Source organism: Geotrypetes seraphini, chromosome 7 (assembly GCF_902459505.1).
Source record: "Geotrypetes seraphini chromosome 7, aGeoSer1.1, whole genome shotgun sequence".
Classification (NCBI taxonomy): Eukaryota; Metazoa; Chordata; class Amphibia; order Gymnophiona; family Dermophiidae; genus Geotrypetes; species Geotrypetes seraphini.
Genome location: NC_047090.1, coordinates 108,136,138 through 108,163,357, shown reverse-complemented (window position 1 = coordinate 108,163,357; position 27,220 = coordinate 108,136,138). Strand labels below are relative to the sequence as shown.

The following is a 27,220-nucleotide window of genomic DNA, read 5'->3' as shown; positions in this document are numbered from 1 at the left end:
AACTATCTTCAATATAGTAGGTCCCACAGTTTAGAACAAACACCCCACCTATTTTCACCTTGAATCTTCCTCTCAAACCTTGAATCTTCCTATCAATCTTTTGGGGATGCATTTGATCTAGAATAAACATGCGTTTGGATTATGATGCAAACTGGGATGGCTAGACAGAGAGGAACTTGCTACCAGTAGCTATGAGGGTTTTTTTACTAAGGTGTGCAGAGCCCTAATATGGGCTTAGTGTGCCAAAAAAAGGCTTATAAGAGGATGCACTAAAGCGTCTTGTGGTAATGTTCCTATTTGCATGTGGTACTTGTACACAAACTAATTTTTTAAGATTTTTGAGGAGGCATAAAAGCGCTAACCAGCTAGCGTGTTCCTGCCTGGCTAAACTGCAGGAACAGGTCATAGGATTCGCAGTGGCACATTCTGGCACTGCTGCTGAATATCCCTCTGAGTACAGCAGCACTGTCCAAGGATGGAATGTGGGTGGAGCCAGGAGTTATGTGGGCAAGGCAATAGTCAGTGCCAGTGCCCATGTGTCTAACCAAGCAGATAGAACTATACAAATAGCGGTCTTAACTTTGCCCAATTACAGTAGCTATACGGGTATGGCATTGAATATCAGTCACACCTGCAGTCCCTCCACTCCCATGATGAAATATGCATCAAAACGCCCCCTGGTCATGCCCTTCATCTGTAAACCGCCAAACGATGTTCCTACTTCCATTTCATACAAGCCACTGGAATCAACAGCCCCCACAGATCAAATCCCCTGAAGGACTCCTGAACTTTAGGAAAGCAATTAAAACATACCTCTTCATTTTTATTGGAAGTAAACTGCCTAGAAGTATGATTAGGCGGTATAACAAATCTTTTAATAAACATAGACAAAAACTCCCCTGCCCACGACCAATGTATTACAAAGAAATGTATATTCGTACTAGATCTCGGTACATGTTGCGTTAGGATAAAACTTGTATTAAAAAATCATCCATTGTAACTAAGGCAAACCTAACCTGAAAACTGCATATTACAGCCCCTCCGAATCCACAGTTTCAGTACCCGCCGATTCGGTTATTCACAATTTTTATTTTTTAGAAATGCTGCATCCTGGACCTTCCCCAGACCTTACCTGGTGGTCTAGCGGTGACGCGGGGCAGGATCTATCATCCTACGCACCTGCCCCATTCACAGCCATCATCAAAATGGCTGCTGCGAGTTCCCGTTGTACTCTCGAGACTACAACGGGACCTCGTGGCAGCCATTTTGATGATGACTCTGCACAGGGCAGGAGCGTAGGACGATCGATCCTGCCCCGCGTCACCACTAGACCACCAGATAAGGGCTGGGGAAGGTCCGGGACACGGGGATGGGTCAGAGCCTTCCCCGAAAGTTATCTGCGATATTTCAATATTCGCAGGCCGGCTCTGCCCCTAACCCCAGCGAATATTGAGGGCCTGCTGTATATATATTGTCATTAGGTCCCTAGTATGTATTGAAAATTGTATGGCACATTGTAACCTGTATACTGTATATTATGTATGTTTCACCTGTAACCCGTTCTGAGCTCTTTGGGAAGAATGGGATAGAAAACAATTTAAATAACCCCCCCTTTTACAAAACCACAGAAGTGACCTCTATGAGTGATAGGAGTAGCGCAAAGCATTCAGTTCACAGCTGGCGCTATAACCACTTTTGCAGTTTGTAAAAGGAGAGGAGGTAAATACATAAACTGCTGCTGACCCAGCTATTCAATGCCAGTACCTAGACATGACAAGGCTGAATATTAACCCTCCCCCATTGACTCAGAAGAGCAAGTCATCAACTGAAAAGTATCAGTTATCTCTAGACAAAGTTTGATCCAATTGGTCTTAAGTTACTTCAATATGAGGTCAATCTTGTAGGGAAGATATCAACTCTCTAAAGTTGAAAGGGGATAGATTCCGTACAAACGTAAGGAAGTTCTTCTTCACCCAGAGAGTGGTAGAAAACTGGAACGCTCTTCCGGAGTCTGTCATAGTGGGAAAACACCCTCCAGGGATTCAAAGCAAAGTTAGACAAGTTCTTGCTGAACACGGACGTACGCTGATAAGGCTAGTCTCAGTTAGGGCGCTGGTCTTTGACCAGAGGGCTGCCACATGAGCGGATTGCTGGGCATGATGGACCACTGGTCTGACCCAGAAGTGGCAATTCTTATGTTCTTAGTCAATTTTAACTGGATAGTTAGGCTACTGAATATATTAGCTATTGCTAACTGGATAAAACTAGCTAGTTAACCTTAGGACTTCATTTTTTGCCAACAGATCTAACCAAATACTTTGAACCAGAATATGTTGAATATCACTGCTACTCTTGTATTTGGTTAAAATATAATCATTCCCTGGCAGAACTCCAGCTCTGCCCAGAATTAGCTGCTCACATTTTGTCCAATCAGTTGTCCAGTCAACAGGTGGAAATTTTAGAACCTAAAATTTATTCTGGTCCACTAACTTTAATTGAATTTATCTTTCTAATTCATTAATTGAAATTAAGCATTTAGATTATCCATTCAGTTATATGAATAATTCAACTATTTCTATGATTGTAGGAACTATGGAAATTCCAGCGATTTTCTACTTTTTTTGTTCCATATTTTTGCAATGGAATGAAAATGTGGAAAATAACTTGACTAAGTGCTCTGTGCCTTCTGTGCTATTTTTTTTTTTTTTTTTTAATCTACCTGCTACTTTGACTGTAGTTCCATTTTAGAATTCATTTCAGATAAATCAAGCAAGGAACATATTTTTTTTAATTGTATATCATGCAGGAAATGAAAAAGAAATAGTTCCTGAATAAGGTGAGCCAGTGCAGAAGTGGTGAATATACTTGTATGTTCTCTGTAGTCCCTCCTGTGTTTCTTATGACAAATAGGCGAAGAAGGATTATTAGCCAAATAACAACCAAATATGTTTGACAGCCCCATTTTGCAAGTTTATGGGAACATGTCAATCTATTTCTATTGGCAGTTCCTGAATTGAGCTCAAGAGGGCGCACACAGTACATGATTATTCCAGAAATCTAAGCCATACACAAATGGTGATATTGATTATTTAAAACAGTGGTATTGCCTATCATCTTTAAAATATCCACATGCTGCTTTTGGTCACCCTAGCTTTCTTTTCTATTCTTATTTCTAGGTCTCCTCCCTTTTTGAACAAATATATTTTACACTATTTTGCAAGGGGATGTATTTACCATTCATTATGAACAAGTAATTTGTGAAGTGGGAAAGTTATATGAGGGGCTGCTGAAAAGTTCTCAGCCTAACCAACAAAGCTGGAGCAGTCTCTATTGAGAGCTATGCACTTAGTCTAGTGATTTTCCACTTTTTTCATTCCGTTGGAAAAATATTGAATGAAAAAAGTGGAAAACCGCTGGACTAAGTGTATAGCCCTTGATGGAGACTGCCCCAACTTTGTTGGTTGGGCTGAGAACTTTATAGCAGCCCCTCATATAACTCTCCCACTTCAAAAATTACTTGTTCATAATGAAAGGTAAATACATCCCCCTGCAAAATAGTGTAAAATATATTTGTTCAAAAAGGGAGGAGACCTAGAAATAAGAATAGAAAAGAAAGCTAGGGTGACCAGAAACAGCATGTGGATATTTTAAAGATGATAGTTAATACCACTGTTTTAAATAATCAATATCACCATTTGTGTATGGCTTAGATTTCTGGAATAATCATGTACTGTGGGCGCCCTCTTGAGCTCAATTCAGGAACTGCCAATAGAAATAGATTGACATGTTCCCATAATAAAAGGTTAGTGGCGCATGCGCTTTTAAAAAGCGTGATTACTGTGGCCGTGTTCCATTTTAGAACCCGGCCAATGATCACTCTGGCCATGCCCCTCCTCCCGCCCTCACCAACCCGAAGGAAGCTCAGCAGACCTCCTGCCCTCACCTCACCAAGCTGGAACCATACCTCCCGCCCTCACCTCACCAAGCTGGAACCATACCTCCCGTCCTCGCTCACCACTGCTGTCGCTGCCACTGCCACTGATCCTCATCTTCGGGCCAGCCTGCGATCGAGGCCGGCTTTGGCGGGCCGCTTTCCGGCCTCGGTGGCACGTTCCCTCTGACGCACGGGATCGCGTCGGGGGGAGCGTGCTTCCGGGTTGGGGATCGGCCTGCGAAGTTTGCTGGGACCGGCCACCACGATCGCGGCCTGCTTTGAAGAAGAGCAGGCCAGGTAAGCAGGGGGATTAATTCAGGGGGCCAGAGGGAGAGGGAAAGGGGCCATGGAGAGATAGGGAGAGGGAAAGGGGGCTGCTTTGGGGGAGAGGTGTGCTGGGGACAGACAGTTTTACTCTGGGAGGAAGACAGAAGGGCCCATGGAGAGACAGGGAGAAGGAAAGGGGGCTGCTTTGGGGGAGGGGTATGCTAGGGGGAGACAGAAGGGGCCATGGAGAGATAGGGAGAGGGAAAAGGGGCTGCTTTGGGGGAGGGGTGTGCTGGGGGAGACAGAAGGGGCCATGGAGAGATAGGGAGAGGGAAAGGGGGCTGCTTTGAGTGGGAGGTGTGTGCTGGGGGCAGACAGCTTTGCTCGGGGGGGGGGGGGGAGACAGAAGGACACAGACAGCAGCCAAGGAGAGAGAGATAAAGAAACACAGGCAGACACACACTCTATTCTAGCACCCGTTAATGTAACGGGCTTAAAGATACAAATTACAGATTACAATACAAAGTATGGGATAGTATGTTACATTGCATTAACACAGTGTGCTATAAAACAGCATAGGTTATAAGCAAAGAAAGAGTATATAGATAGAAGAGATAGAGTAGCAAAGGTTAGAAATAAAGAGACATGGGATAGGTGGCAAAGTTCAGTTGTGGATTAGGAATTGGTTATTGGATAGAAAACAGAGGGTAGGGTTAAATGGTCATTTTTCTCATTGGAGGAGAGTAAACAGTGGAGTGCCACAGGGGTCTGTACTGGGACCGGTGCTATTTAACTTAATTATAAATGATCTGGAAATTGTAATGACGAATGAGGTGATTAAATTTGCAGATGACACGAAACTGTTAAAACTTGTTAAAACGCATGCGGATTGTGAAAAATTGCAGGTGGCCTTAGGAAATTGGAAGACTGGGCATCCAAGTAGCAGATGAAATTTAATGTGGACAAATGCAAAGTGATGCACATTGGGAAGAATAACCCAAACCACAGATACCAGATGCTAGGGTCCACCTTGGGTTAGTGCCCAAGACAAGGATCTGGGTGTCATCGTGGAAAAGAGATGGCTGAGTGGAGATATGATTGAAGTCTACAAAATCCTGAGTAGAGTAGAACGGTTACTTCTTCCATTAAAGGCCTGGGTGAAGAGCCAAACTTTCACCACTTCCTGAAGTAGAGATAGTCTTGTGTTATGCGAAGCTGTCAGGGATCACATTCTAGAGTGTGGGAGCTACTCTGGAGAAGGCTCCCAGGCAGGTACCACATTGTGTGATGTACTTTGGAGAGGGTATGATTAGAGATACTCCCTAGGAGGACCTTAGTAACCTTGGAGGCGTGTAGAGGGAGATCCTGTGAGATTGGAAGACTGGGTGTCAAAATTGCAGATGACGTTTAATGTGAGCAAATACAAAGTGATGCATCTGGGAAAGTGGAATCCGAACTATAGCTACGTGATGCTATGTTAGGAGTCACTGCCCAGGAAAAGGATCTAGGCATCATTTTTGAGGATACAATGAAACCCTCAGCTCAATGTGTGGTGACGGTTAAAAAAGCAAATAGAATATTAGGAATTATCAGGAAAGGAATGGAAAACAAAGATGAAAATGTTATAATGCCCATGTATCGCTCTATGTTACAGCCACAACTTGAATACTGTGTGCAGTTCTGGTTACTGTATCTCAAGAAAGGTATAGCGGAATTTTAAAAAAGTACAGAGAAGGACGACAAAAATGATAAAAGGTTCGAGACGACTTCCCTATAAGGACAGGCTATATTGGCTAGGGCTCTTCAGCTTGGAGAAGAGACGGCTCAGGGGTGATATGATAGAGGCCTATAAAATACTGAGTGGAATGGAAATGGAAACGCTTGTTCACTGTTTCCAAAAACACTAGGACTAGGGGGCATACAATGAAGATAATAAGTAGTAGATTTAAACAAACCAGAGAAAATATTTCTTCACACAGTGTATAATTAAACTCTGGAATTCATTGCTGGAGAATGTGGTGAAATCAGTTAGCTTAGCATGGTTTAAAAAGGCCTGGATAAAAGAGAAGTCTATAGGCCATTATAAGTGGATGGCTTGGGGAAATCCTAGGATTATTCCTAAGTTTATTCCTAGGATAAGAGGCATAAAATCTGTTTACTTCTTGGTATCTAGCTAGGTACTTGGGACATGGGTTGGTCACTGTTGGAAACAGGATACTGGGCTTGATGGACCTTCAGTCTGTCCCAGTAGGGCAATTCTTAAGTTCAAGTACTCTGGGCTATTTCCTTTGAGTCCTTGAAGATCAGACATATTATGAGTATCATACGCTGGAATGTGAGGGAATGGGATAGCAATTATCAAATGCTGTTTCCTGACACTGTAGTGGACTGCACTGGAACTGAATTAGAGTGAGATTGTTTTTTCCTTTTTGAACTGTGATCTTGAAGGGAAGAGATTGGGGATAAACTGATCTTTTGAATATTTTTGGAACTTTAAATATAAAGTTACCTGTTTATGAGCTGCGCTTATTGAGACGATGTGAGTAATGCAAGTTGAAATTAACCACAGAGACTGCTGACTGCATATTTAATAAATAAAAAGGCTGTTCAGGAAAGGCTATCCTTTGGCCTACTGGAGAAAATAGATTCTTGTTTTGTAGATCCTGGTCAGAGTACCCTGCCTTAAGAGCTTAGCTGGTGCCCAGGATAATTGGTGAAAGACCAGGTTACACATGCATCATATCTATCCTTAGATCAGTAGTGCCACCTTCTCATCAGGGCTGGCTTTAACCATTGGACCATATGAAGCTCTGGCACAGGGCGCCGATGATTAAGGGTGTCAAATACCCAGCCTCTGACCTTACCTGACATATCCAGGTGGCCAGACAGCTTTTCAAAACCCAGCACCAGTGACTAACATGAACTTTACAAGACCACAGGGAAGTGAGAGAGGTACGAGAGCAGTGCCGGATACATGGGGGATGGGAGGGAAGCGAGAAGGCAAGAAACTGGAGCAGGGAGGGAGAGGAAAAGAATTAACCTAGGGTTACCAGATTTTCCCAAAACTAAAATCTGCACCCACGGCCCCGCCCCCAGGTCTGCCCAGTTCCGCTTGGCCACGCCCAGTTCCACCCAAGTCACAACCCGTTCCACCCCAGCCTCGCCCCCCCAGCCCTGCCCACTCAATCTGTTCACGTAACAGGGGGGGGGGGTCATCTGCGCATGCGCTGGTGTGACGCGATGACGTCACAGGCAAGTGACATCACTGCACTGCATCTGCACATGCGCAGATGCCATTCCGACGTTACTCCTAGCTGGAAGCTTTTCAAAACCTGGCACTTTGTCCAGGAACCTTTGTCAGATAAATGAAAAGTCAGATAATACAGAAAAGAATGGTATCCCCTTAAAAATGCACAGAAAACATACTTTATGCATAAAGAATGGACATAGGGTATCTGTGTTTAGAATATTATTTAATAACACTAATCAATAACAAAAATAAATATTATAGATCAAAAATTGTTCCCTCACTGAAAAAGCAGTGATCTAGGTCCAAAAATTGCTGGACATACTGGAAAAGCATGGTCTCAGCTTGGAAACGGCTTCCTTGCAGTGTGTGAAGCCAGAAAACAGGAAGAGAAGCCTTTTGCTTAATAATGGCGATGCGATGACATCACCCAGGGGGAGGGGGGTCTGTTGAATATTCCAGATGGACGGATTAGCTAAGGTCGGATAATCAAGACTGTATTTTAGTTAGTTTTTAATTGCCTGCAATTCCGGGGGGGGGGTCTCAGTGCTGAGATTTGGAAAAGAGGTAGTACCCACCTGTTTCCTTGCTGACTCCCAAGCACCCTTTCAGCTCCTGCAGAGAGATGGACTTGTCCTTGTTCAGGTCGCAGTACTCAGTGAAGCGCCGGGCACATTTCTTGGGCTTGGCTTTCTTCTTCACATAGCGTTTGAAAGGCTTCATCTCTCGCTTGTTGATATCATTGCTGCTGTTGTTGTCCAGTTGGCTGAAGTACCAGTGCACGACCCGTTCCTCCAGTGTGTGATTGGGATCTGGCTCTGAGAATCTGGAATATAAAACAGAAACCTCACAAAAATAAAATTATATCTAGCAAAAAATTTTTTTTATAAATTTATCAGCTCAGGGGATAATGCACAAGCATTAGTAGAACAAATCATAGAGAGGCTCTACCAATCTGCAACAACAATGATGCAAAAGAAACAGATTCTAGATGGACTACCACAAAATAAAATCTTTTTACTAAAACAATTGTCTTTGGCAGAAAAGAGGAACCCCCCTCACTTCACTTGGAGGCTTCTTCAGTTTGTTTCTATAGTTTCTATAATAATATGCAAATTTTTCTACTTCTTTTCCTACTTCTACTAGATCCTTTGTTCCACTGTAGAAAGAGAACTTATGAGGTTTATTCACCCCCTTCCTCCTAGGGTAATTGACCTCACTACAAGTTTTATTAATAATTTGATATTCCGCCTATCGGATTTCTAAGCGGAGTACAAATGAATCTACATTAAAAGTAAAATCTAGAGGACATGGACTATAAGACATACTGGTACATCAAGATATAGGGGTAGAACTACATAGCTTATAGGAAAGAGAGACATTAAGGAGAAGAACAATTGGATGGGACCCTTCTGTAAAAGGAGGGAAAATAAAAATGAAGTATGTTGCATTAAAGCATCTTTATATAGAAATGTTTTTAGTTTTGTTTTGAATTGTTTCAAGGATGGTTCTTCTCGTAAATCTGCTGGCATAAATGTTCTTTCCTCGTGGGTCTATCCCACTACCCACCTGTCATCACCCTAAGTTAAAGGAGTAGTTGGGAATCTTCAGGTTTCTTCCATATCTTAGACCTCTTCTGAGGTCTCTAGGAAGGCACACTCCATGCTTTCTGGTTCAGACCGGCAGCCTCCTCAGGTCTCCTGGCCTCCCTGGGGGTTTCCTCCTCCCCTCATGACACCCCCCTGTCTAAGACTTCACCACCCAACCTCCCAGAGAAGACACAACATACTGCCTTTGAACTCATGGGATTCATCTTCCCTAGAGTTCCTATACTCTGCAGGGACCTTGGGACTCTACCCTGGGAAAGGAGCCTGATCCTCCCTCCTCTTTGGCCTACTACATGCCATAAGAAGATATTTGTACTTCAAGAAGATTCCTAGATCTGCTGCTCTGATGTGTGAGATGCCTTTCTTCTTATGAACAAATCTGTCCAGTTCTACATATTTTAGTAAACAGGATCCTTAGAGTTGCATTTTGTGATGACACAGAAATGTAAAGACCCTTTTACACCAACCTCTGTGTCAGGACTTCCCAAACCCTGGAGCCAGTCACATTTTCAAGATAGCTACAACGAATGTGCATCAGATCAATAAGCATATATTAGAGATCTACCACCTACAAACTGACATCATGCATTGTCATTGTGGGTATCCTGAAAACTCCACCAGCTGTCCACAGTTAGGCTTGGGAAGCCCCGGTCTATGATTTCTTGTTGTGGATCATAATGAAAAATGCAGTCAGTTCTCTGAAGTAACAAGTATTTTGTTTCCTCCTATATAGACAAATGTAAGACATTTTCAACTTATAGTTGTTCAACATTTTTTTCCTCCAAATGTAGATATAGGTTATTTCTTTAATAGCATTCAGTCTTCATGTTTACGCACTCTTTGCATCTGGAGTTCTATATGTTACAAGTGCTTTAGTCAGATTGAAAGCCTTATTGGACAGTTAGGGATGTTTTTCCAAGCACCTAATATTAGATATTTCATTGTTTATGAACTTTGAAGAGGCATTAGCAGTATACAAATAAAAATTGTATGGTATTCTTGATCTTCTTTCCTGAAGTTTGCATCCAGTTCAAGGAGAACTGAATATTGTCTTTGTTACCACAATTCCTATGGTGGAATACTGCTGAAAGCATGGGGTACAACTGAGTGTGTCTAACCTTGAATGCCATATCACCCTATCCATGCTCCAGGCTGCCCTTTGTATTACTCATATACTTCAGGCAGTCCCAAAAGTAATTTATTTTCCAAATCAGTTTTATTGAAGCTGCATGCTTCTTCCAGATTCATCAAAAGGTTAACATCAGCCTGCTATAACAGACTTATGTGACTGCATAAAACACATTTTGCACAAACTTGGAAGAGACACAAACATTTCAATAAAACCAATTTAGGAACAAAATTACTTAGGAGATTTGATGAACGATGACTCGGAGTACCAGACCACAACATAAGAAGGCATATTTCCATTTGCCCGCACCTGGTTTACTTTTTAAAGATTCATTTCATGAACATTTGTGAGAGGTCAGAAGCAGCTTGTTTTGTTGACTCTGGCACCTGCCATGTTTATGAAATATCACCAGCCTCGTAAGAAATATCTTTGCATAACACAGATGGTGTGTATTTAACGGGTATAAATCTCTTGAATTTTGGAGACCAAAAATAGTTTTGAACCACTAGCTGAAAGAAGAAATATGGTAATAGAGCAGACAGTAATCGAAAAGTATGATGCTCTGCCAGGCGCATAGGCCCAGCCTATGTCCTGGCATTCATGCAGTGGAGGGAGGTGGTCAGGGGACTCATGTCATCATTTGCTATGCTGGTTCAGGAAGCTACTGCAAATCTATGCATACATTTCTACCTCTACTGCCACTGGGTTCATGATTTGATAATGTCAGTGGTGCCTCAGATCTTGGCCTCTCTCAGATGCTAACCCCCTTTCCCTTCTCCCTTCTCTTGATGTACTTGCTGAGAGAAAAAGAATGCTGGCCAGGGTGCTGACCATGCTGGATTGGTGGGGGTGGGGGCAGATGCTAATTGTCCAGGAGGGGACATATGGTTTGCAAGGCATGGGGCTTTAAAAGCACTTAAAACTTTTAGGTCTGATCTGCTTTCTCATTACCATTCTTGCTGCTAACACAGGGGGCTCAACCTGACATCATTAAGCAGCTAAAATTCTTTAGCCAGAATGTATTATGCTTTGAAACTTTGCAATGTTGCTTACGGAACATGTCACTTTTCAGGAATTGTTGCAGCATTATTTGAGACAGGCGTATTCAAACTTGGAGGGGAGTAATTAGTTGAGGAGGGCAGTGATACCTGCTGCAAGGACTTCACAAGCATGGCTGAGGTATATAGGCTGCCTGGGTTGCATTGACCCGAATATGATGGCAGTCAGTGCCTTTGACATGGCCATGTGCAGTACAGAGGGTTGGCAGCCCAGCAAGAAGTAGGTTGTCTAGTGATGCCTAATCAACAATCTCCAAGAAGTCTGACTTGCTTTCATCAGGTCACCTGTTCTGAGAAACGGTGGAATGGCGCCCCTCTCCCACCCTCTTCTCTGCCACCCCCAACCTCTCCTTCCCTGCCCCCTCCTGCTGCACGCATGCACCCCTTCCCTTGTACCTCTTTAACGTTCCCGGCGTGAGCAGCAACGCCATCCTGCTGCTTGCACCAGCATTGGCTTTTCCTCTGATGTCACTTCCTTGGTATGGGTCCAGGAAGTGACATCAGAGGAAGAGCCGATACTGGCACGAGCAGCAGGTTGGAGGTCACTGTTCGTGCCAAAAACATTAAAGAGGTACAAGAGAAGGGGCGTGCGTGAGCGGTAGTGGGGGAGGCGGGGAATAAAAGGAAACTGTCCACATAGTTTATTTTTCATTACTATGGCAAAATCTGTGGGTTAAATATACTTTCAGGGTTTGCTATACCATAGGTAGCCATCTAGGCCATGAAGCATAAATACAATTCACAAACAATCCAAACCTACCTTACCTTAAGAAAATATAATTAAAACATAGTACAAATCAATACAATTCAGAACATTTCCAGAATAATTTTGAATGATCAAAGAATTGCTTGATGCCTTTTAATACCCTACTTTATTTTAATATCTTGTTACTCACCTCCCACCTGCCACTGGGGCTGCAGAGTTGATGGCCTGTACCATATCTGTAGTGAGAGCATCCAGTAAGCTGGTGATGAATTCTACTTTCTTCCCATCTGGGCAACCTAGAAGAAGAGATTTAAGAATGTAAACAGAGAGAGAAAAGTTAATTTAAGACCACATCAGAGATGGAGAGATTCTGGGGCATCGTCTACTGCCTCAAATGAGGAAGAGCTCTTGGTCAGTCACTGCAGCTGATACAGATGCCTCTTTCTTCATGTAACAAAAGACATAAGATCAGGGGCAGAGAATGAGAGAGTGTACATTTTTCTGTCACAAAATCGGTTCCATGCCAAAATGTCCTCAGACAAATATTAAATATAAATATATCAATTATCAGTTGTTTTAATATTGTTACAGGACACTTTATTCATTCCAGTTTGTCCATGCCATTTTGTCATCATGCTGTGTCAGCTCCCCGGACAGCTGTGATTTCTGAAGAGATATTCCAATTTCCGAGAGCGTGAACATATGTTTTCACATTTCTGCCACCAGTAATAGAAGCTTTTGGTATGAACCATCTTTGTCCCGATGATTCTACAAACTCAATGTATTATCCCCTCCTTTTACAAAACCATAGCACGGCTTTTAGCGCCAGCCACGGCGGCAACAGCTCTGATGCTCATACAATTCCTATGAATGTCAGAGCTGGTGCCGCCACGGCAGTGCTAAAAAATATGCTATGGTTTTGTAAAAAAAAGGGGGGGGTATAATTGGTGCAAAAGTGATGTCTCATTTATACAGAGACTTTGATGACCTAAAAACAACAATAACATGGCTCTACCCCATATCTCCGACAACCGCATTGGCTACCATTTCTATTTAGAATCCAATACAAAGCAATTATGCTATGCCATCTTTGTTCTTAACTATATGATCGGGATGGTGCACATTCATAACAGAAGGGGGGGATGGTTGTTGATACAGCCTACCGGTGAAACATGTTGAATGACAGGTCCCTCCCTGATATGAGCAATGAAACAAAAAAGATAAGTTTGTAATTTATAGAGCTTCAGAATTGCTCAACTATTTGACTAAGTTTTTGACTATAGCACTTTAACAAAATAAGCACTTTGTGGCATAAAGCACTTTATAAAATTATTAAAGAGGTTTATAGTGGGTCCAATTGGGAGGCCAGTGCCCGAAAGTACCATAGCCATTGAAAACACTTGGCTGATACTGGCACTTCTGAGGTCCTTGCTACACTTAAAGGATATGATACTATGCTGATTTGAACAATTGTGTGTATTATAGTATCTATATGTTCGGCTGCAAGATAATACTATCAATTTTTATATGGCACGATTCCCAAATTTTTTAAGATTTTGATGCCTGGGACGGGAACGGTGATGAATTATGTCACTGTGTCATTCTCTAGTTTCTGTATTCATCCAGGTACCACATATTTTTATCCACTGATAAGATAGAGCATACAACATAGGGCTCCTTTTACTAAGCTGCACTAGCGTTTTTAGCATGCGCTGCAGATTATCGCGCGCTAACCGCCGCGCTACACAGAAAAATTAAACACCAGCTCAATGGAGGCATTAGCGTCTAGCGCATGCGGCATTGTAGCGTGCTAAGCGTACACTAAAACCACTAGCGCAGCTTAGTAAAAGGAGCCCATAGTGCACAGGTGTCAAAGTCGGTCCTCGAGGGCCAGAATCCAGTCGGGTTTTCAGGATTTCCCCAATGAATCTGCATGAGATCTATTTGCATGCACTGCTTTCAATGCATATTCATTGGGGAAATCCAGAAAACCCGACTGGATTCCGGCCCTCGAGGAGGGACTTTGACACCCCTGCCATATTGTGTTAATTCAGTTGGTGTGTGTTATGCTTTAGTAAAAGGGTCCATAATTTAGGCCCCTTTTATTAAGCAGCACTAGGGTTTTTCTCACCAGCCGTGGTGGTAAAAGCTTCGACACTCAGAGAATTCCTATGAGCGTTGGAGCTTTTACCACCATAGTCAACGATAAAAAACCCTAACGCGGCTTGATAAAAAGGGGCTTTAGGATTAATTTTGTTACAGAAATAAAAATAGAACAGTTCTGTTTTTCTACTGTTCCTGTTTATTTTTTCCATTTACTTTTATTAGTTTTTCATAATATGAAACACTGGATTGTACTTGTTAAGTGTGGTTTGGATGCATGCACGATTGATAGTATTCCTTTATGCAATGGCCATTCATAATCCAAAAGCAAATCCCCCAAGAATCTTTTGCTTTGGAAATGTTAAACATCTCCAATGTGGGTGTATGGCTACTAAGTAATTCTATATGCTTTGGGGAAAACAATATCTGGAAAAGAAATACTAGGATTTCTTCCCAGTTCTGGATTTCTCCACTCTGGCTATATTTTGATACTCACTGTGTCTTTATCCTAAGAAATCTGATGTGCTTAAAGCAAATTTCAGAGGCTTCTGTTGAAGGCTCTGCTTATTTGGATGAATGATCAATGATATACATAGGCAGTCCTGCAAATTTTTAATACCTACAGAAGGTAAGTTTAGAAAGGCTTTACATGTGCAAAACTGAGTTTTATGAAGGGAAAAGCGATTTATAATTTATAGAGCAATATATAACACTAAGCCCTCTAACCTCTCTTTATACTTACTTCTATAATTTCCATTGGAGTTCCTTTCTATCCCAACCCCTGTAAACCGTGCCGAGCTCCACGTTTGTGGAGAAGATGCGGTATATAAACCCAAGGTTTAGTTTAGTTTAGTTTAACATATAGAGTACATATATAAGAATGGGTTACCAGTGATTCTGAGAAAACAGAATAGGCAACCTGTGGTGCTCAATTTCTTTGAAGACGTTGACGCGCTGCTCAACATGACAGATACACTCTTAACTGGGTGTTTTCCCGCTTTGCTAGGCAATTTGTTTTTAGTGTGGTGAGCCGCGCTGAATGGCCTGCGCTGCTCCCGATGCTCAAAGAGTTCCTATGAGCGTCGGGAGCAGCGCAGTTTAATAGAAGAGGGTGTATATATTTACATATAAAAATGTTTTCAGTTCTTTTTGAAACCTCAGATAACCAGATTCTACCCTAATTTACCAAGTCAAATTATTCTAGCTAGTAGTAGCAGTACAAGTAAACACGCAGCTAAACTGCTACTTATATCGCATCCCCTTTGAAGGATAACATAATATGAATATTCCATTTAACCATAAAGAGGATATAAGTAGATAGGAAAGAGACTGAATTAAATAATCAGATGAATCTGTCTGCAATATGTAGAAAACAAAACAGATTTAAATTCCGCTCTACTTTTGACCGATAGCCAGTGCGACCTATTAAAAGCAACTGAAACACTATCGTATCTTCTTAAACCAAAAATCAATCTTACTGCTGTATTTTGAATTTATTGAAGTTTGTTTGACAAACAAGAGTTCAATCCCACATATAAAGAATTACAATACTCAATCTGTAATAATACGAGCATTTGAACCATTAATGCAAAATGATGCTCAAAAAAATAAGATTTATGGGGGAATTCATCAATGTGTGTTACTGTAAAGACAGGTTATTTTACCACAAGTCATGCTAAAATAGCACATGTGGAAAAAATCCCATTTTAACAGTAGCAGATATTGATGACCCCCCTCCCCCCGCCTTAATTAACCTAAGCAGTTGCTACGTATACAAAGTTTTCCTCCAAGGTAATATTACCAACCTGATGCTCATAGGTGAGAGAGGAATCTAGACTTTGTCTTCTTTTCCACATTTAACGACATACCCAAATTTAATGTTATAGAAGAAGGAACAGAAGATATCAAATTATGAAACCATAGACCTTTTTTTTATTGGTATTCAGTTTAAGCTTCTGAAAAGAAGCCAGGTTTGCAATTTTACTCATACACACTGAGATTCTAGCATAGGTATCTGTCAAACTGGAACAAGCAGGAACCAAAACGAAACCATTCATGGGCATAAGAAAGTAAGCGTTCTCCTTCTGTTAATCTCAAGATCTTTAATGAACTCATAAAAATAATGAAAAGCATGGGAAAAACAGGTGATCCCTGAGGAATTCTGCAAAAAGATTCCCAACTCTAGGAAAACACACCATTGTTCCACACCCAATACCTCTGATTGGTCAATCTGTTCGATGCAGGCATCTCTTGTATAATATCTTTTGCAATCTAAGAAAAGGTGCCAAGTCTTAGTGCACGCTTACTTAAGAAACGAGGCAACAATGCCAGTTGGATTCTATTTATTTGTTAAATTATATTATTCATTGAAATGGTGTATCTCTGGCAAATGAAATGATAGAAAGATGTGGTTTGTTGCATGTGAATCATCATTTTCTTGATTACTTAGCCAGCTGAATAACTCAATTTCTAAGACTTGGTCCCTTTTCTTGGATGATGACACATATCTCTTCGCCAATGCATGTGGTTGTTCTGCGTGACTGCTAGCATGCAGCTGAAGGGGCACGGCAAAAAAGGGCATGGCCCTTTGGTAACCCTTTAGTGCAACTAGATGCAACAGAAGAATAAGTGGTACTGGACTTTTTGCTAGATATTGTGGGCAATGGGGGAACAAATAATTACAAATAAATATGTTGTTACGCCTCTGACAAAAACTATTGGAAGGAACCTGCAGCCAATATTAGGTACTGTTTCTGTAGTTGCATCTTTTTCAAATCCACTGCCCCGTCCTATGGGCTCAGTGAACTCTCTGTTGGGTGGCCAGACTTTTCCTGGGAGTGCTTTGCTCCAACAAGTTTCTGTTGATTACACAGTACTGGGTGGAACTTGAGTTGGGTTCCATGTCGCTTTCCAGTGTCGGAGTCACCTTCAGCAACTGCTACTACACTTATCATTTCTAAAGCACTACTAGATATACGCAGGGCTGTCCACTAAACACATAAGAGACAGTTCCTGCTCGACAGAGCTACAAAAACAAGGGATTAGGGAATTGCTTATTGTGGGAATGATTAAAACAGATGTGGGTACTTTACAATCGAATAAGAGTTAGGAGTTACCATAAAAGTAGCCTCAAAAAAGGTGGGCTTTTAGCCTAGAATGTGAATATAGACAGAGAGGGAGCTTGATGTACTGACTCAGGAAGTCTAGTCTAGAAACTACTAGTATACCTACATCTAATTTAATTGATATCAGGAAGACTAAATTTCAAATTTACTCCTTACTTAGTGCTTTTGTCGATAGTTTTTCTGTTTTCTAGGGAAGCAGTGGCCAAATTGAATGAGCATGAAGGGAGGATTTTCTAAGTGGATAAATCTGCTGCACAAGTGGAATCCAAGGCCTTCATTTTCCAGGCTACTGGACCTGCCTATATGGGGTTACCAGATTTTCCCAAAGGAAAATCCAGACCCATAGCCACCCCCCCAGGCTCATCCAGTTCCGACCATATCCAGCCTCCAGCCCTACCCTCTTAACCTGTTCGTGCATCGGGATATGACGCGATGATGTCACACATGTGCTCGTGACCTCACCGTGTTGCATCCGCGTGTTCACGGATGCCGTCCCAACATCAGAAGCTTTTCAAAACCTGAACAAAGTACTGGGTTTTGAAAAGCCATCCATACACCCGGACATGTCCAGGGAAATCTGGATATCCATTAACCCTATGTCTGTATCAAGTATAGTTAGCTGCTGAAGGATAGGCAGACTGAGTCTTTGGATCTTAAAATTCCCAAGGACTCTCCTGTTGAATTACTGATGAATACAGTTTCCTAATTTTGACTCTGTTGGTATTTCCAAACTGTGAGCCTCTTTTACTAAGCAGCGGTAGAGGTTTCTACCATAGCCCGGGGCACTAAATGCTCTGATGTTGCTCCGATGTTCATAGGTATTCTATGAGTGTTGGAGAAGCATCGGAGCATTTAGTGCTCCGGGCCATGGTAGAAACCTCTACTATGGCTTAATAAAAGGTGGGGTGTATTATTTTCCTTCTTAAATTATATTGAGGAATGCTGCAGAAGGAGAGACTTATGATGTAGGCATTGTCTGATTCTTTAGATCTTCCAGTCTTTCTGGATTCATCTCCATTAGGGCAAGCCTTCCAGAGACTTCAATGAGAATAGATATTACGTTTTGAGGCCAGAAATTGTTTCCATGTATGCGTGTAAAACTACACAAATTTGAAGGAAGGCTTTTCTATAATTGAAGCCCCAAGTACTGGTAGCTGGGGCAATTTTCTTTTTAATCTCTCCATGTAAATGTTTGATGACTTCCCAGGGTTTTTTTTTTTTCTAGATGTACTACAGCTTGATGAGTACCATAAATGGTGATTTCTAATTTCCTTGACTGGAATACCAGAATGCATTGAGGGTACATTGATTTATTCATTATTTTGAGGCCTTACTAGTTATTTGTTTAGCTGCATGGATTTTATTTTTTCACTCCATAATGTGGGCTGGATTGATTTACTTATTTCATATTATTTTTTTTTTTTTTTTTTTTTATTTGCTAAGTTACTATCTATAATTATTGTAAAATTTAGCAGAATAAAATGAAAATACAATTTGTGAAGGTAATTTTATAAAAGCTTTCTGTGTTTTTACACACAAAAAAGGATAGGTCCAATATTTAAAGCGATATAAGTAGACAGGAGAGGTGGCCATTTTACCTCCAATTCAGCAGCATTAAATTGGGCAGTTCTGCTGAATATCGGCCCCGAAGGCTCATAAAAAAATGGGCAGGTCAGAGGTGGTACAGGGGCTGATATTGGGAAGGAATCAGCAGTTATATATAAGCTAGTAATATTTACCACCTCTTTTACTAAGGTACGCTAACCAATTAGCGTGTGCTAATTGAATTAGCGCACGCTAAACGCTAACGCATCCATAGACTAACATGCACACGTTAGCATTTAGCGTTCACTAAATTGATTAATAAAAGAGGGCCTCATTGTTGGTGCTAGAAAATGTGAACCATTGAATCCAAAATCCAACATGTGAAAGTTAGGCTGTATAGGAGGAACAACCATCATAACTGATTGAAAGATATAAAACATCTTAATTTATCTTTCTATTCCATTGTTTTTTACCCACATATCCGGGGGGGGGGGGGAGAGAGTGGGAGGGGGTATATCTTTTGTTTTGGTATTATTCCTGATGGTAATGATGGATGGGGGAGGGAATTTTTATCTTTTGTATAGATACTGATTGATTATAAGTGCTTGGTTGATTATCATTATTTGTATATAAATTGTATTGCACTTTTTGTTGGCATTAAAAACTAAATAAAGTAAAAAAAAGAAAGATATAAAACTAAGAGTAGGGTTAAATGGTCAATATTCTCAATGGAGAAGAGTAAATAGTGGGGTTCCCAGGGATCTGTGCTGGGATTGATGCTTTGTAACATATTTATCGATGATCTAGAGATGGGAATAACTTGTGAGATAATTAACCCCCCTCCCCCTTTTTACAAAACCGCAGAAGCGGTTTTAAGTGCTGGCCGGCATGCTGAAAGACTTGCGCTACTCCTGATGCTCATAGAGGTCCTATGAGCATCGGGAGCAGTGCAGAGCATTCAGTGTGCCAGAGTGTGCTAAAAACTGCATCTGCGGTTTTGTAGAAATGGGGGGGGGGGGAAAAATATACATTTGCTGATGACACAAAGTTGTTAAAGTTATTAAATCGCAAGATAAGTATGAAAAACTGCAAGAGGACTTTGTAAGATTGGGAGACTGGGCGTCAAAATGGCAGATGACGTTTAATGTGAACAAGTGCATAGTGATGCATGTAGGAAAGAGGAACCCAAACTATAGCTATGTGATGCAGGGTTCTACGTTAGGAGTCATTGCTCAGGAAAAAGATCTGGGTGTCATGTTGAAGAGTGTGGCAGTGGCTAAGAAAGCAAATAGAATGATCTCTGCGTCTCCAAAAAAGGTATAGCGGATTTAGAAAAGGTACGGAGAAGAGTGCCAAAAATGATAACAGGGAAGGAACACTTCCCTATGAAGAAAGGCTAAAGCAGCTAGGGCTCTTCAGCCTGGAGAAGAGAAGGCTCACGGAACTATGATAGAGGTCTATAAAATACTGAGTGGAGTGGAACAAGTAGATGTGAATTGCTTGTTTATTCTTTCCAAAAATACTAGATCTAGGGGGCATGTGATGAAGCTACAAACCACAGAAAATATTTCTTCACTCAACGTGTAATTAAACTCTGGAAATCATTGCCAGAGAATTTGGTAAAAGCAGTTAGCTTAACAGGGTTTTAAAAAAGTTTTAGATAATTTCTTAAAGCTAAAGTCCATAAGACATTATTATGATGGTTTGGGAAAATCCACTGCTTATTCCTAGGATAAGCAACACAAAATCTGTTTTACATCTTGGGATCTTGCCAGGTGCTTGTGACCTGGGTTGGCCACTATTGGAAATAGGATCCTAGGCTTGCTGGCCCTTCAGTCTGTCCCAGTATTGGCAACTATAATTATTCAACACATGCATTCTGCTTCTTCTAGGAATCGGCCGTATACAGTTATGCCCCCTGAACACAGTCAAATATATTTACTCTAGCTGAAAGTAGGTGAATCTGCAGAAGGTCATCGCTACAACATTTCTCCTCGTGGCCAAATGTTCAAAGATGCCATAAGCAACTTATACTGTTTTACTTTCTCAAATAACGATGACAAAATCTTCTGTTGTGAAAAAAAATCATTGACTCCAGGTTGTTAAAGCAAAAGTCATTAAAAAAGATAAAGTACTACTTTCTCCACAGCAGATCACGACAAATGCCTTTCTCAAAACACTTTGGCAATTTACCTTCTTCATTCCTAATTAGAACAGAATGTGCCATTAATCTTCTGTCACTGTGCTATGGCACATGAAGCAAAAGACTCTCCGGTTTTACCCCTTTCCTGGAATGTTAGAAATGTTTGGCATCCTACAGTAAAATCTTTGAGCTCGTAAAGATCTTTTCTAATATCTTCCTGTCAGGACACTATCACTGCAGCAACTTTCCTCCTGCCAATGTCACACCACAACTTTGTGCTTTTGTATATCCGGCCATGGGGATAGATAATACAATCATCTAAAAAAATGCAGAGTGCCTGTCTCAAAATAAAACCCACCCAGAGAGGCATTTATCATTTTATACCAGAGTAATCAAACTAACCTACCTACAGAGTATACATAATAGCTGACTGCTTTGAACAAAATACACCCTGCTCACTGCATCCTTAACAACCAGAAGAGTCAATTTCAGAGTTTCCAAAGAAACTATGCTAAGATCCTAGCTGGTATTGCTTTGCAATACACTGGTGATTTCTTATCAGTGAGGTTCATCTTACTGCATGGAAGCTGCTATTGTCCAATATCTATGGAGGAAAAGAGAGAGCAAGAAGAATATAAGAATAGTCTTACTGGGTCCTACCAAAGGACCATCAAGCCCAGTAGGCCATTCTCACGGTGGCCTATCCAGGTCCTTAGTACCTGGCCAAAACCCAAATAGTAGCAACATTCCATGCTACCGATATAGGGCAAGCAGTGGCTTCCCCCCTGTCTTTCTCAATAACAGACTATGGACTTTTCCTCCAGGAACTTGTCCAAACCTTTCCTAAAACCAGCTATGCTATCCGCTCTTACCATATCCTCTGGCAACGCATTCCAGAGCTTAACTATTCTCTGAGTGAAAAAAATATTTCATCCTATTGGTTTTAAAAGTATTTCCCTGAAACTTCATCAAGCGTCCACTAGTCTTTCTAATTTTTGACGGAGTGAAACATCAATCCACTTGTACCCGTTCTACTCCATTTAGGATTTTGTAAACTTCAATCAAATCTCCCCTCAGCCGTCTCTTTTCCAAGTTGAAGAACCCTAATCTTTTTAGTCTTTCCTCAAATGAGAGGAATTCTATCCCCTTTATCATCTTGGCTGCTCTTCTTTGAACCTTTTCTAGTACCGCTATATATTTCTTGAGATAAGGAGACCAGAATTGAACGCAATTCTCCAGGTGAGGTCGCACCATGGAGCGATACAAAGGCATTATAACATACCTAGTCTTGTTAACCATCCTTTTTAAATAATTCCTAGCATCTTGTTTGCATTTTTGGCCGCCGCCACACATTAGGTGGAAGGTTTCATCGTATTGTCCACAATGACACCCAGATCCCTTGTGACATGAATATGAAATAGTGCAGGACTCAATACAAGGCTTATGAACGAGAGCGCTTACGGTTGTAGTTTGTGAACTTCTGCCAGATCCCATGGCAAATGTGGGCCCAGAAGATAAAAGGAGGTAGAAGAAAAGATATTATAACCACCTAACATAATTCTGCCATCATTAGAATGAGGCCTCCCCCTCACAAATCATCTTCTTCTACCTAAACCCATTCTGCTCCCCAAGGAAACAGGAGTAGGTATATGTTTGCTGCAAAGTCCATAGAAAAGCTGCATGTCAGATGTCACTTCCTCATTGAGCAGGCAGCAGACAAATACTATTCAGTCATCAGTCTCAGCCTGAAAATGTATTGCTTTTCATTCAACAGCTGATCCAGATTGCTTTCCAGAACTCACAGGGTCTTCTCTAGGATAATACCTGCTCTTTGAACTGAACCAAAAGGTAATGGGAGGGAAGGCAATGATCTAGACAAAAAGAACTCCAGGCCTGTGGGGCCTCCAGAACATTCTCTCTGGCAATGGCCGATTCTGGAAAACTGCAAGGATCCTCCACTTGTGTTTCAGTTCCTCTTCTTCACTATCCCACATGCCAGTGCAGCTTTGCACTAATTTCAGTGCCCCTAGAATACCCCCCCCCCAGTACAGCTGATAGAAATGTGAGGCCACTTCATGTGCTAAGTGCCACTTCATTGGAATAAAAGCTGACCTTATGCTTTATGTTTTTCCTATTCTTTGATGGTTATTTTCTAATGGTGTTGGCAGCCTCAGCATCCCTAGAGCTGTTAGAAGTCCTTCTACTGCAACAATCTGTGTTTGAGAGGTTAAAGTACTCACAACCTTCTTTGTCACCATGGAAAGTGGGTCTCGATTATTAGTACTTAGATCTTCTGTGCAAGAAGAAAAGGAATGATGTACATGGAAAGTGGGTCTCGATTATTAGTACTTAGATCTTCTGTGCAAGAAGAAAAGGAATGATGTACTGTATGTTAAGACACCTCTTTTATGTAGTCTGTATCATGTCATCTGCTGATAGATAGTGGTGTGGTAAGGGGAGGTGAGGGGGGGCGGTCCACCCCAGGTGCACTCTTGCTCGGGGTGCTGGCACCCCTCCTCCTCCCTGCCCCTTCCCACTCCTCCCCCTCTGCCATGCGCACTCCCCTACCCTTCCCCATACCTTTTTCACTTTGGTGCGAGCGGCCACCAACTTGTTGCCCGTGTCGGCTTCGGCGCTCTCTCTAACGCCACTTCCAGGACTCTTGCCTAGGGCGTGATGTCAGAGAGAGCGCCAAAGCTGACGCGGGCGGCAAGTTTGTGGCTGCTTGTGCCGAAATTGAAAAGGTACAGGGAAGAGGCACACATGCATGGGGGAGGGAGGGGCGCCACCGCCCTTGGCCTTGTTCACCCTTGCTACGCTGATAGGTGCTCATTCTTTTGTGAGATCAAAATACTGTGGTGAAGACCTGTATACTCAGAGTCAAAGCCTACAGTAACTACAGCATATTATTTCTTAAGTCTTTCTAAAACCTGTTATGCTTCTAAGGTGCTAATTGTTTACCTACTGTGGGATGAGATTAGCAGAAGTCGATATTTGAACTATTTTCTCTTTCCTTATTCTATTGTAATAGTTCTGCTTTTATAAATGAGTTAATGTATGCAGTGTTATCAGCTATGCAATGCCGCATTTCCTCCATTATTTCTTAGGAAAATTAAACAAGGCAGTGAACTGACTGAAGTATAGGAAAGTATTTTTGTGTTCCTGTCCTTAAATTTTGTTGATGACTTACTATGAACATTGCCTATATGTTTCATCTGTTCAATTCAAGAGATTCCCGATGTTGAGGCTATGACTGTTTGAAATGGAATAAAAAGCCTTATCTATATCATTTTTTTGGATTTTGCTCATGCCTTTCTCAGAAGGAAGGCTATTAATCCAGAGGAAGGCTACTAAAATGGTTGGAGATTTTCATCATAATGCATATGAGAACAGACTTAAAGATCTTAATATGTATACTTAGGAGGAAAGGTGGAAGAGGCAAGTTACTTTCGGTAGGAAGGAAGCTCAGGAATGAGGGGGCATAGGATGAAGGCAAAAGAGGATAGACTCAGAGGTAACCTCAGAAAATACTTTTCCATAAAAAAGGTGGTGAATGTGATTGGCAGCCATTTATAGGCAACCATCAATAACAGCACCGTTTGTAGAATCTGGTCTGGTCTTTATCTACCTTCATTTTTCTCTGTTTCAAGTCAAATTACACTGAGGTACCATAGGTATATTTTTTATGTCCCTGGAGGGCGTACGGTCTAAGGGCTCATAATCGAAATGGAAATACGTCTAAAATCCCGTCTAAATTGGCACTTGAACGATGAATAAGACAAGTCGTCCAAGAGCCAATCACCAAAACGGGTTTTAGACGTATTTAAAAACAGCTTAGGCCTCTTCAGTGCTGCTGTATGCCCAGAGCTGAAAGGGGCGTTTTAGGAGGAGTGATCAGGGTGGGATCTGGGTGGATGTAGGCTGACCTAGACTTAGTTGTACTGCAAGTATAACCGAAAGTGTAACGAGGCTGCTTGAATGGAACTTGTACATTGTGACTTAGGCGACGTAAAAGGTCTAAGTGCCCAGAAGGTATCCAAAGTGGCCAGATAACCACTGCAGACACAAAGTAGAGACCCCCCACACACTACCCCAGTGATCACTGACCCCCCCCACAACACCATAAAAATTAGAATAAAAACGTACATACCTACCTCATAACATCAGCACCTGGCATAGGAAAGCCTAGTAGAGCAGCACAGAGGTGGCTTAAATATTCTGGGGTTATTGGGGTTGTAGACAGGTGGATCTAGTAGGTTTTGGGGTGTTTTGGAGGGGCTCATCATGACCTATAAGGGAGTTCTGGTAAGATGTTTATATGGCACCCTTTTTGTGAAGTTTGCCGCAGTGCCCTGTAAAGTGATCCACTACTGTGTTGCCATTTCTGGGTGTCCAGTCCATCACTTTGCTGGCCCCTCCCACGTCCAAAAGGTCTTGTTCTAGGCATTTTTGTCTTGGACGAATGTTTGGACAAGAATGGGGTATAAAGATAGATGACAGCGGTCTGGCCGATCAAACAGCTGGACGTATAATTAGACGATTTTTGAAAAAAAAAATTTTTTGGACGTATTTTTTGGAAATGGACTTTAGACACTGCCGACTAGCGATTTAGGCCCAAAATGGATTTAGATGTTATCTTTTGATTATGCCCCTCTATGTCTGTGAGGTAATAACTTTTATTTATTTAATTTATAATTTAAGATTCTGCACTATCCACAAATTACAAGCTAAAACATACATAATCACTGATTAACAAAATGTGTCCAAGATCAGAAGAAGCAGCAGTGGCATTTGAACCTGGCTTCCCTGGTTCATATCTAACCACTCTAACCATTAGGTTATTCCTCCACTAATGAGACAGATAATATAGCACATGGTTGACAAAGGGATTGTGCCTAAAATCTAATGTAAAAGGGGTCTAATGGTAATTGCTGTATTGGGTCTCTCAGCAACATTCTTCAGACTCTGAATATTATTTATTTTATTATATTCCAGAGAAAATAATGCATTTAGCAGGTTATTATTTCTGAATGATGGTAAACCAACCCCTTAATTAGTTACAGATCCATGAATTAAACAGATTTGGTTTGCAAAGAAGCAGATAATCTGAGCAATCTTGAAATAGTGCTTTACCCATGGAAACAAGCTTTTGTAAAATTGTCCGTCCAATATGCATGTAAGTTTACCCACAGTGGGCAGAGATGAGGTTCAAGAGGAATCCACATAAGCCCTTGCAAGGGTATTGGACACCCTAGGTGGACCCCCCTCACCCCCCCCCCTCACGTTCCATGAGATTTTGATGACTAAATTAAAAAATTATGGTCATCTCAACATCAGCCTTCCTTCACATTCCTCTAAATGTGCAGAATGGAAGTCAAGGGGAAAGGTATTGGTAAAAGAATAACACAACCTCACAAGCTACATTATTTTGCTGTCTAGAAGTGCTAACAGGCAGCCCAATGCACCATGGGAGCCCTTTTCTATTTGGCTATTTAGTTCAATACTCTCTGCAGAGAACCCTTCAGTCTTCATCTCAATATTTACTGACTGTTCCCTCTTTCAGGTGATTATATGTGGATGTACCTAGAAATTCTTCCTTCTTAGTTATGGCTCCTACTCTATGGAATTCTCTTCCTGTATATCTCTGTTCTGAAGCTTCCTTCTTAACATTTAAAGCTCAATTAAAAGCCTAATATTTTTCACAGGCTTATAATACATAGTATTTTTGTTTCTTGTTTACAATGAGATCATTATTCTAATGGTTACTTTATCCTAATTTTCCTCATGTTCTCGCCCTGCCCTTTTTTCCCTTCTTTCATTAAATATTGTAACCTTTCCTTATCATTTCTTTCCTACAGTATATGTTCCAGTATTGTCAGTATTGTTATTGTTAATTTTACAGTTTTTGTATGTGTTTTTATCCCTTAGGGCTCCTTTACTAAGCTGTAATAGCGTTTTTAGCGCACGCAGGATTTTAGCGCGTGCTAAACCCACGCTATGCAGCTAGAACTAATGCCATCTCAATGCTGGCATTAAGGTCTAGTGTGCACGGCAATTCAGCGCACGCAAAGATCTCGGAAAGAACGATAGCCAGAAGGCCTTGAGTATGTGCAGATGCTCAAGGCCTAGCCCAGGCAAGAGGCGGGAGATCTCTTTCAGTGGCACAACCGGCAGATGGGGTAAGGAGCATGTTTGGGAGGAAGGGCGGGCGGATGCCGCTTTCAGCACGGGGGTGCGATGCAGTTCTCGCAGGGGGGTAGGGGCGTTCGCAGGGGGGTGGGGGTGCGATGCCAGTTAGAGCGGGGGGGGGAAGGTTCTCGTGTAGCGGAAAATGCTTGGTTTGCGAGACAAAAGTT

General features: G+C 41.6%; 1 protein-coding gene across 3 annotated transcripts in view; it reads right to left on the bottom strand.

Annotated features, from left to right (window-relative positions):
* Window positions 1-27,220, bottom strand: part of SMOC1 (SPARC related modular calcium binding 1) — a 447,006-nt gene that overhangs the window by 1,501 nt on the left and 418,285 nt on the right. For all 3 annotated transcript variants that reach the window (XM_033950924.1, XM_033950922.1, XM_033950923.1), the window contains exons 10-11: window positions 12,139-12,244; window positions 8,027-8,274 (exon numbers count right to left, since the gene is read on the bottom strand). In XM_033950924.1, coding sequence (XP_033806815.1) covers window positions 8,027-8,274; window positions 12,139-12,244 — 354 coding nt within the window. The remainder of the gene's footprint in view (window positions 1-8,026; window positions 8,275-12,138; window positions 12,245-27,220) is intronic.